Here is a 12,324-nt window from a genome sequence, read left to right as displayed (position 1 = left end):
CAATACGATCTGTGCAGACCCTTCACCCTCATCCGCCCTTTCAAATCCAAATCCAGTCGCCTTTAGTCTTGTGTTCAACTTGCCGGAAGTTTGTTGGCGAGCTCCAGGAGCTGAGGTAATGTTTGCTCACATTGGCTGTCTCTCTCCTCATGACCGCTGTCCGAGCACAGGGTCTCTCAGCGTCAAAACATTACCCAAATAATCACCATTACAACTTCCATTTAACACCATTAGAGCATCAGGTTGCCACACGGAATTATTTACACAAATTTTGCTGCTTTTAATGCAAAAATCGACGTTTATCCAGATGAAACACATGAACACGAACTAGTTCTCAGCACTTTGTGTTTATTATTAAAATTAAATATTGAGCTGCTCATTTGTCTGGCTGCATTTTATTACATACTCGAACAGACATTACAACTACTTTAGATGTAACAGTAATAAAATGTACCAAAATAAAAGCCATGTTTTAAAGATCTGGGATTGTCTCTAACTAAAGCTATTGATCCCCGAGCAGAAGTTTCCTATTTATAGCTAATGTATATAACTTTAATTGAGCATTTATTTTACTTTAATCGAATATTTATTGCATATAATTTCTGTTTGCTCAATGGAATCTCACCCTTTCGACTTGGGGAATCCCAGTATCCTGTATAGACCTCATACGAATGTGTTCTTATAATACACGGTTACTCCTGTTTACTTATTTAAAGAACCCTTGTTTTTTTTTTGTTTTTTCTTTCATTAATTGGTTCTTATAAAAGTAAATATGAAGGAGTATGGGGTTGTTGGGGTTCTGTCCCGGAGCCTGAGACTTGGCTGTAACTCGTGACTGAAGCGGAAGTTTGCTCCGGTGTTGCAGTGGCGGGTGTTGCCGCATCAACCTGCACTCACTAATGCTGAAAACACGTCCCGTCTCAACACTTATGTAGATGCTCATCTGATAGGGGGAAAAAACATCATACCAAGTTTTTGTGGAAACCGAGCTGAAACATTTTAGTTTGTTTTGGCGTCTTTACAGGACGTATATAAGTTGTGCATCTGTTCATGCACACCTTCAGTCATGTCTCTGCTGCTGCACAGATGCCACAGGACAGACATGTTACTTCTCATTTCTCCTCTCCTCTTCTCATGTCATTACTCCATGTCGTTTCTCTTCATCTCATTTCTCATGTCGTTTCTCGTTCTGTCATTTCTCATGTTTCTCTTCGTCGTTTCTCCTCATGTTTTTCACGTTTCTTTGCATCTCATTTCTCCTGAAATTCCTCCTCATGTCGTTTCTCTTCATCTCTTTTCTCATGTCGTTTCTCTTCATCTCTTTTCTCATGTCGTTTCTCCTTCTCTTATTTCTCATGTTGTTTCTATTTATCTTTTCTCATGTCGTTTCTCTTCATCTCTTTTCTCATGCCGTTTCTCCTCCTCTTATTTCTCATGTCGTTTCCCTCCTCTTATTTCTCATTTCGTTTCTCTTCATCTTTTCTCATGTTGTTTCTCCTCGTCTTATTTCTCATGTCGTTTCTCCTCGTCTTATTTCTCATGTCGTTTCTCCTCGTCTTTTCTTATGTCGTTTCTCCTCGTCTTATTTCTCATGTCGTTTCTCTTCATCTTTTCTCATGTCGTTTCTCTTCATCTTTTCTCATGTCGTTTCTCTTCATCTTTTCTCATGTCGTTTCTCCTTGTCTTATTTCTCATGTCGTTTCTTTTCATCTTTTCTCTTTGTTTTCGACGTCTCATTTCTTATGTCGTTTCTCCTTATGTAATTTCTCATGTTTCTCTTCATCTCATTTCTCTTCATGTCATTTCTCTTCATCTTTTCTCATGTTGTTTCTCCTTGTCTTATTTCTCATGCAGTTTCTCTTCATCTTTGTTTATGTTGTTTCTCCTCATGTCATTTCTCATGTTTCTCTTCGTCGTTTTTTCTCATGTTTCCATGTTTCTCTTCATCTTATTTCTCATGAATTTCTCCTCATGTCGTTTCTCCTCGTCTTATTTTTCATGCCGTTTCTCCTCATTTTGTTTACTTCCTCTGAGTTATGTTTCTGTTGAATCCTGGTTTGTCTAAGTTTGACACACTTACAGTCCACTGGAGCACATTGAGGGTGTGGTGTTAACTTCATAAACATGCAGCAGACGCAGCAGACTATTCCTGTGAAGTGGTTCATGTTTTGTTTCTCCCCAGGCCACAATTAGGGCTAATAATCATTTTAAAGTTGACAAAGAAATGGGTTCAGATTGGTCAAGCATCCATGAATAGTGTTTTTGATTTCAATAAAATGCCTTTCTTTTCTGACTGAAAGTGAAAAAAGCAGTGTAGCAGTACAGTCATGTGGAAAATCAGATTTTTATTTTCCAAATGATGTCTAGAACTTGTTTATGGAAGCTGTTTTCCACCACATGTTATGCAGATTTATCTTACCTTTGTGACCTCTGATGTAGCAGTTGCAACTTTAACTGCAAGTTCTTTTCATGCAACATTGATAGTTTTTTTCCGGCTCACACCTGTGAGTCAGGATCACACAACTGTGGTTTTACATGTCGCAGTATTTTGCAATTGATGGTGTAATCTCACGAATAATGATTAACTTAATATAAAACATATCTCTTCCCTGAGTTGTTGTTTTTTTCTCTCAGTGTGAACTGACCACTCTGGTTGAATATCTTATTCTGAACTATATACAGTCTGTGAGGTTGAGTAGAGGTAATAGTTTATTAAACGGAAGCACCAAGTTGCAATATTTTCAGTATTTGTTGAAAGTAGAGTATTTGTTTACATCTGTGACTGTGGGCTTATCAGTTTGGGAAAATGATTGAAAAGGAAATTTTATTTTTGAATAAAATGGTGTCTCATTTGCTCTAAATGAAAGTGCTTAGTGATGTGATTTTGCTCAAACAAGTTTTCATGGCATTAAAGAACTTCATTTCTATCTTTTAAACTGTAGAAAACTAGACAATGATTTTTTTTCATGGTCAAGCCACTTGGGAATGTGTAGGTGGAAGGAGCGTGGTTAAAAGACGGCTTGTTTCTGAACCGCATGCTTAAATTTGTATTGTCTTTCAAAGAATGATTGAGTACAAAGTGTTTGAGTTGTTTAACCTGAATATATTGATGGTCAGTGATTGAAGTCAGTGAACTTCTGTTCAAAAGGTGATCAGTTGAGCCTCCTGGTATCACTTCCTCTGCCAGGTCCCTGAGCAAAACCCTGCTTAGGGGGCGCTGGAGAAGAAAAGAAGAATGTGAATGTGAACTTGCACATTTGATTCTATCTATTAGGTTCTGTCGTTCCATTGACATTTTGTTTAGTTAACCAGAACAGGCTCCCAGGAGTATCCACACTTGTTTCCTGAGGCATTACCTTTTATTATTGGGTTATTGATTGTGTTCTCAACATGCTTACTGGGGTTGGGGAAAAGCTGATAATATACTATTGATATTGTGATAAATTATGTCACAATATGATTTTTTTTTTCTGCAATATGTTGATAATTAATTTGTTGTTTTTTTCTTCCAAAAAGATTTCTGTGAACTAGATGGAAGATTGTTCTATGGAAAGATGTATATGTATATTAGTTGGTAAAGATATATTATGGTTAAAATATTGTGTATTGTAGAACTAGCTGATGTGGTCCTACTAGAGACATGCGAGTACACCTAGATGATATGAATGATGGATGAGTTTATGAGGCATCATGATATAATTTTTTAAAATTATAAAAACAAAAGAAAGCTCTTGACTTATTTTATGTTCAAAAACAGTTGCATCTGGAAAATATTCACTGCGCTTCACTTTTTTCCACATTTTATTATTTTACAGACTTTTTCCAAAATTGGTTAAATTCATTATTTTACTTAAATTTTTACAAACAATACCCCCATAATGACAATTGGAAAGAAGTTTGTTTCTTTGCAAATTTATTAAAAAAAAATATCAGATGCATCCTGTTTTTACTGATCATCCTTGAGATGTTTCTACAACTTAATTGGAGTCCAACTGTTTTAAATTCAGTTGATTGGACATGATTTGGAAATATGGATTTGGATATTTGGATAATGTCCCACAGTTACCAGTGTCCCACAGTGCATGTCAGAACACAAACCAATCCGTGAAGTCCAAAGAATTGTGTGTAGACCTCAGAGACACGATTGTATTGTGGCACAGATCTGGGGAAGGGTATAGAAAAACTTCTGCAGCATTGAAGGTCCCAATGAGCACAGTGGCCTCCATCATCCGTAAATGGAAGAAGTTTGGAACCACCAGGACTCTTCCTAGAGTGAGCCACCCGGCCAAACTGAGCGATCGGGGGAGAAGGGCCTTAGTCAGGGAGGCGACAAAGAACTTGATGATAACTCTGAAACAGCTCCAGCATTAGAGAGAGGAGAAACTTCTAGAAGAACAATCATCTCTGCAGCTCTCAACCATTAAGGCCTGTATAGTAGAGTGGCCAGACTGAAGCCACTTCTCAGTAAAAGGCACATGGCGGCCTGCCTAGAGTTTGCCAAATCGCATCTGAAGGACTCTCAGACCATGAGAAACAAATATTGCACTCTTTGGCCTGAATGCCATGCACCATGCCTGGAGGAAACCAGGCACCGCTCATCACCTTTTCAATACTATTCCTACAGTGAAGTGTGGTGGTGGCAGCATCGTGCTGTGGGGATTTATTTCAGCATCAGGAACTGGGAGACTAGTCTGGGCCCAGCCAGAGCCCAGACTTGAACTTGATTGAACATCTCTGAAGAGATCTGAAAGTGGCTGTGCACTGATGCATCCCATCCAACCTGATTGAGCTTAAGAGGTTCTGGAAAGAAGAATGGGAGAAATCGGAGTTTGTAGCATCATACTCAAAAAGTCATGAGGCTGTAATTGGTGCCAAAGGTGCTTCAACAAAGTACTAAGCAAAGGCTGTATAATATAAATATAAATTTGCAAAGATTTCAGACAAACTTCTTTCAAATGTTGTCATTATGGGGTATTGTTTGTAGAATTTTGAGTAAAATAATGAATTGAATCCACTTTGGAATAAGGCTGTTACATAAAATGTGGAAAAAGTGAAGAGCTGTGAATACTTTTCCAATGCAACTGTACATGTCCAAACTAAAAATTGTGAAATAGAGTTTATTAGACATTTAATAACTTTCATAAAAAAAAAAAAAAAATATATATATATATATATATATATATATATATATATATATATATATATATATATATGTATATGTATATATGTATATGTACACATACACACAAAATGTCCTACACTAATTTTGGCATACTTGGTACCCCTGGTAAATGTGAGCAAAAGGAAGTGGTGAAATATTGCCTTTATTGTTTAAACTTTCGATTTTTCGTTCCAAAAAAAATCACAAAAATACTGTTTTTATGGATATCAAACAATTGAAAACACAGTTTAATCCAAAAAATGTTTTTCACATTACACACAGTTTTTAGTACAGTCAGTACTAAAAATGTACAGCATGATGATATTTGAGTTTGTTTAACTAGAGTGTTTTTTTTTTTTTTTTGAAAATTACTTGAGTCAGTATTGATATTGTATGTGGCTCACGTTTACACAAACTCCTCACTTAGCTGTGCGTTTATCTAACGTATTAGTCCCATACACACCTACAGCTCTTTCTATCACACATTAATAATGACAGGTTCACGCCTCTGTGTGTATCCCATTCTCACGCCTTTATTGCAGTTTCCGCTTCCTGTATAACACGATAAGATTAAACGCGAATCTGAATGCTTACTCGATTAGCGGCACAAATATGTGCACTGTGAGCGTTAAACTGTCCTCAACGCCACATATGAAGATGGTGACGAAGAGAAACCAGCCTATTGTGCTCGGTTCCTAAGAATCAACACCCGCAGGCCTTTCCCGAGACATGGAACAGCTTAGCTGGGGGATGGTGTTCTCCTGGGACCGTTTCAGCGATGCACAGCTTGGCTGAATGGCAAGCGGGAGTCAAACCCAGAAACCCGGGAGACTTGATATTATACTATAAAACGCAAAAACAGTAGATTGCTACTTTGTGATGAACATCTCAGGTACACTCGTTGCAGTGTAGAGAGAGCAGCGGCACAATCAGTCATATGGAGAGCAGGGGAAGGGAAGGGAAGGAAGAAAAGGCCTCTAATTTCCCTTGTGTGAGCCTCAGAAAAGATGATCAACAACTCTGGCAGCACTGCTGTACCAAACAGCATGCATGAAGCATTCTGGTTATGGTTTGACTAGCCTTAACTATACGGATTATGATTTTTTTCCCCCTTTTTTTTCTTATCCCTGGAAGAAAACATCTGGATCGTTCTCTCTGAAATGAATAAAAGCCCAGAGTGTAAATAAAATTTAATGTCTGGCACGGTCCATAATCACATTCCAGTTAATTGTTAACTAGTAATGTTCGGTGTAGAGAACTGGAATGAGAGTGAGTTTGTGAAGGTGCTGTTCACTTACAGAACATGCAGCCCAGTGATAACAGTGTGTAGGATTGTGAGCACTTTTTGCTTTCACCCTGTTCCTTTTCTTTGCACTGACTCTGCTGTGAAACACCACATTTTGTGACTTTCTGACCGAGAGAGAGGGAGAATGGCATTGAGGTGCCAAATCAAACACGGGACATGTTTGTGCGAGTAACAGAAACCGCTCAGAAGGAACTGGCAGTGAGAAGTGTTTTTCTTTTGAAGAATCAGATGAGACGGATGTGAAGTGTTGACTGAAGTGTATTTGACGGAATGTCTCGAAGGTGCATTTGGTCGTGGATCTAATCATATACAGTTGTAAATGTAAATCGATAGTTAATCCTATTGACGCATATCGTGTGTGTGTGTGTGTGTGTGTGTGTGTGTGTGTGTGTGTGTGTGTGTGTGTGTGTGCGCGTGCGCGTGCGCGTGTGTGCCAATGCACACCAAACCGATCCAAGTGTGTAGCTCGGCTTGACCTGATTGAGTATATTTTTGGACTAGTGGCGATTCCTCTGAGACCTTTTGTAGAAGTAACACTTGAGGTGCCCTTACACACACACACACACACACACACACACACACACACACACACACACACTTGCTGTTACAGCTCTCTTCTGCCTGCCTGGCACAAACCATGGCAGACGTCTAGCTCCAGCTGCCTACTGCTTAGCAACAGCCAACCAGAGGCCTCAAGCTTGGAAACTTGTTAGCCAATTAGAAGGACGGAAGGCGAAAGTGCTCAGAATTTGAGTTGGGTGCAGGGAGAGAGGGAGAGAGCGAGAGAAAGAAGGAGCGCGAGGGAGAGGGCAGGAGCGCAGGCTGCAGAGTCCATGTGCATGTTTTATTGTTTTCTAAAAACATAAACTGATTGTAAAGCTGTAGGATATGAAATTGCCACGTGATTTTTGACACGTTTTGGTCTCTAAAACTCTAAACTTCTTCAAAGCCTGAGAAGCATGACCGGGGGGGGGTCTGTGAAATATTAATATTATTTTTACACCCCAGTAGCCTTGAAAATAACTAAAGGTATAAATAAAACCAACTTGAATTTAATGACAACTGAAGAACCACATAGCACCAAGCCTAAATATTGTTGTACACATTTAAAGAATGAGCCTAATATTGGAATAGTTCTGGGGTTTTTGTTCATAAAATAAATCTGTGCTCAGGGAGTCTGGGCAAGTTTTTTTTTGTTTCCAATTAAAGTTGAAGCAGTCCCTGGCTGAGTGTTGGAGGAGTCCGATATTTGATGATGAATGAGCACCGCAGGACTTCTCTGGGTTTTAATGTATATGTTTTCCCTCATTTATGTGAGTTTGTACTTGTTCACTACTTGTGGAGTTTGTTTTAATTATCAGGAGTCCACACTGCTTTGCAAGCAGATTCGGAGAGAGGGAAAACAAATCAGCCTGAGTTTCTTACTCGTATCAAAGTTCTGCTATTTGTTTATCGATCGTTTTCCGGACAGCTACTTGCGACTTTGTGGAGGAGCCGCCCTGCTGCAGTGCTGCAGTGGGTGGAGAGCACGAGAAAAGGTGGGGAGAAGGGGAAGAAAAACGAGGAGAGGACCGTTCAGGCAGATCTTTAAAACCAGGCGGAAAAGACCTCACGATGGAACGCGGTGAGCACTAGGACCCGGCGGCTGTCTTCGTCGTTTTGGTTTCTTACTGCTTAGCAACAACGAATCAGCTGCCCAGATCAAGGCCAGGCTGTGGCCAATAAGAAGAGACGAGCGCCATGCCATGGAGTTTTGATTTCAGCGCCTGTGAGTTGTAAACGAACACAGGAGAGAAGGAGCAAGCACGAGTGAAATAACACAATAACGATCTCGGGTTCCAGAGATGAGGGATATGACCGAGGGCGCTTTCTTTGTGGGGGTTTACTGTCGTATAGGTCTATCACAGGAATAAACCTTTGGTATCACCATGGTGATTATTTGATGCTTAGAGAGGAAAGTGCTCTTGGTGTGTGTGTGTGTGTGTGTGTGTGTGTGTGTGTGTGTGTGTGTGTGTGTGTGTGTGTGTGTGTGTGTGTGTGTGAGTGTGAGTGCTGATGACCAGACGGTCAGTTTACTGCAGACGGTGATAACTCAGTTCGGGTGCGGTTGTGTGCACGCACGTGACCTGAACTTCAATGAGAGGTTGTGTGTATGGCAGCTTGTATCGGCTGCACATCCTAATCAATACATGCAGTAAAACTTAATGACCACAAAATCTCATCCCTACATGCCATCAAGTCAAACAGTACTAAATATAACCGGACAGTAATCAGTGCTGAAAGGCTTTTAGTTTTATTTGTATACAACTTCCCTGCATGTGTGTTGTTTTTTTTTTATTTTATTTTCCACATTGTATATAAACCTTTTACTTATATGATGCACCAAAGACACAATTTGGTATCTGTGGGTGTGAGAATGTACAATATTTATCTTCAAGCTAATATAAGAAAAAGTGCTGAAAAGGCAGAAATTTTTGTTTCTCAGACACAAATTCTCTAATACAATAGAAGTTCATCATAAGTGTGTGTGTGTGTGTGTGTGTGTGTGTGTGTGTGTGTGTGTGTGTGTGTGTTTGTTTTTTTTATATACCTGATTTAGTGCATAGATATAAAGGCCCTGTTTGATTACTGATATACAAACACATAACATATGACACAGTTTTGTGTTTGTGGGTCATTGCATCGTGTGTGCTTTTGTGTTTTTTCTGCATTCGTTCGGTCTGAGAGACAGTGAGACGTCACTGCCCCAAATTCCTTGCACCCATTTCATCTCTCTCTATATATATATTTTTTTATCTGTGCTGTTTCTCTGCATGGGTGTGGCTTTACATCCAAAACTTCCCCACACGTGCTTACACTGCTGCTGGATTTTCATTCTGCTGTGTGCGTGTGTGAGTATGTGCGTGTGTGTTTGGGGCGGGGGCGGGGGGTTGGGGGATACTTGGCAGTTCACAGTGGGACGGCGGATGCCGCTCGCTGTTGCATGGTTACAGCGAGCGCGCCCTGCTCATTGGCTGATCTTTTTCATGGCACTGCATTCCGATTGGACGTCCTGCTGCGCAACCGAATGGTGATTGGATGTCGGGCTAGAGAGCTCGGCTGGGATTGGTCTAAATACCTCAGATACTGTGTGAGTTTGGGCATCTCAGTTTTTTTGCTTTGGTAAGGTCTCTTTTTGTCAGGTGTGCATGCGTGTGAGTGAATGAGTGTGTGTGTGTGTGTGTGTTGTTTGTAATGGGGGTGCTCCCGAGTTTGTTTGGGTATGAGGACGACTGGCTATTTGAGGAATGCAAACTTGTGCATTAGAAGGCACAGAGTGCATACTGTGGGAGTTTCAAGCATACATTATTATTCGGTACAGTCATTTGGAGAAACTTTTTTGAATTTAGATCCAACATTAAGTCCAATTTCTTTCAAAACTAAAAGCAGTGAGAAAATTTAGCAGAAAGTCAATGGACTGATTCACATTTTCACAAACTATCAATAGGTAACCTGCAAGGCATCGAACTTATACCTTTTGTACTTTTACAAAATTCAACCATTGTCCAGATTTAGGATACATTTTTTTCATTTTCTTTCTCTTTCCTACTCTTTCCCTTTTCCTTATCCTTTCCCGTCTCTTATCAGTTTACTATTATGGTTTAAAATGTCAAGATGTTAAAGAATTTTCAAATAAAAATTACTTGGTCAGTACTTTCGTCCAGATAATCCTCTCTCTCCTCCTCTTGCTCTCGCTTTTGCCTGTTTTCTCTCTGTCTGCTGAGAAACTCTGATTTTCAATCACAGAGGGGTGTAGCCAGTGCAGCGTCTTCATTCATCCTACCAGCACCCACTGCTTAGCAACAACCAATCAGTCCAAATATTTTTGGAGGGCACTACCGGCCAATCAGGAGTGATGAGATGAAGCGTTTTACAATCTTGAATCCCATTGGAAGAGGTAAAACAAACGTTCCTAGCCTGCAGTAATGAAGAGAATTCATGGAAACCGAGGCTCCTTTACTATCTGACTCCATCAGTGCATGTGCAGTGCGTGAAGTGTCAAAGTGGATTTCAAAGCTCTACCTCGTCCTCGCTTCTTCCCCAAACTCTCCCTGTGCCCTGAGGATGATTTCTTCATTTTGTTTTGTTTTTGTTTTTCCCCAAAAAGTTTTTGTGATATTAGTCATTTAGAGTTTTCCTAATTTGATATGAATTGAGAGTAATTTATCAGAAGAATGAAATATAGATGAAGATCTGGGCAAATCTCTCCCCCATCCCAAAGTTGTTTTGCGAATTGGTGGACATTACAATCGAATAAAATAGTAAAATTCTTTGAATTTAGCTTGTTTTGATGAATTACATTTTAAGCTGATTCATTAAAAAATGTTAACTGCAATTAAAAATGTTAACTGCATTTTTTTTTTTTTTTTTATTTTTTCTGTTTATATTACAAAAAATAAAAGGCGTATCATAATGATATGAACGGGGTGGATTAATTTAATTACAGCCGACATTGCTTTAAATTGTCTATAATTTAAAATGCTAATCATCACAATGCAGAAAGGTTCTACATTAAATTGCTTAATTGTGATGCTACATTGTTACGCACCTGTAGATTAAGTCTGTGTTCTGTGTTTTTTTTTTGTTTATCTCTGATAGAAGCTTGGTGATCATCAGCACACTGGACGGACAGATTGCGGCTCTGGATCCTCTGAACCACGGGCGCAAGCAGTGGGACTTGGACGTTGGATCCGGCTGCCTGCTGTCATCCAGCCTCAGCAAGCCGGAGGTACGAACAAACGTACTGTGGCAGTGTATGGAACGCGTGAACGCTCCCATACCGTATCTTTAATTACGCGCAAACAAATAAATATCACAATAACTGTTTTTAAGGGGTGGGCGATATGACAGATATATCATTATACACAAAACACCTAGGTTTGCACATGTATTATCATTGGGAAAAAACCCTAATACTTATTTAAATGTTTTATATATAAATAAGTTCAAAACCATTAAAAAATGTGCGACAGCATAAACAAGATCACGTTTTGTGTCTTTAAACAAAAAAGCTTATATAATAAAGCCCTTGGAACAAAAAGCAAAATCATTGGCAAACTATTTCTTTGTGTGTGTGTGTGTGTGTGTGTGTGTGTGTGTGTGTGTGTGTGTGTGTGTGTGTGTGTGTGTGTGTGTGTGTGTGTGTGTGTGTGTGTTGTAACCAACAAAAACACAAATGACCCAGCGTTTGTGTCTGAAAATAATGTGTACACATGCAGAACAGTATGGGGGAAGGTCTTTTTGGCAGCTTTACACTATGGTGTGGGTGGGTGTGTGTGTGTGTGTGTGTGTGTGTGTGAGTGTGTGAGTGTGTGTATACATCCATGCATGCACCAAAACACAGGCCAGACTTGACAATGAGACTTATAACAGTTTGCTGTACTGGAAGCTTTTTGTGTGTGGCTGGCGTTCATAACAATGTGTTTACACAGCTGTTTGTACATGTTATTTGTGCATTTCGAAATATTTTTTTGCTGGGTTGGTGTATTTGTGTGAGCTTTGCTTGGAGTTCATATAATTTCTTCTCTCTCTCTCTTTCTCTCTCTCTACTGACTGCTTTGGCGGTAACCTCAAATGCCTGTCTTTTGCGGAAAGAGAGCTCCCATTGGCTCTAAGCTTCTCCCCCCACCTCTTTCCCCCGGGTATCGCACTAGCAGCCGCCCTGATTGGCCGAGGCAGTCTGCTCAGTGATTAGAGCGGCCTGTCCCCGTCTGATTGGCCCTCACCATGGTGCAGGCATGGTGCACTCACCTATAGCATGCTGTGGCACCAGGAGAGACGAGCAGTAAACAGAGGTGTCTGCACAATCATGCTGTCA

The 12,324-nt window shown here is 40.0% G+C and overlaps 1 protein-coding gene across 1 annotated transcript in view; it reads left to right on the top strand.

Annotated features, from left to right (window-relative positions):
• eif2ak3 (eukaryotic translation initiation factor 2-alpha kinase 3) overlaps positions 1-12,324 on the top strand; it is a 29,251-nt gene that overhangs the window by 501 nt on the left and 16,426 nt on the right. The window contains exon 2 of the mRNA XM_046875643.1: positions 11,106-11,235. Coding sequence (XP_046731599.1) covers positions 11,106-11,235 — 130 coding nt within the window. The remainder of the gene's footprint in view (positions 1-11,105; positions 11,236-12,324) is intronic.

This window comes from Silurus meridionalis, chromosome 2, assembly GCF_014805685.1.
Source record: "Silurus meridionalis isolate SWU-2019-XX chromosome 2, ASM1480568v1, whole genome shotgun sequence".
Taxonomy (NCBI): Eukaryota; Metazoa; Chordata; class Actinopteri; order Siluriformes; family Siluridae; genus Silurus; species Silurus meridionalis.
Note: the sequence above shows the minus strand (reverse complement) of the source record. Positions and strands in the feature narration are given on the sequence as shown.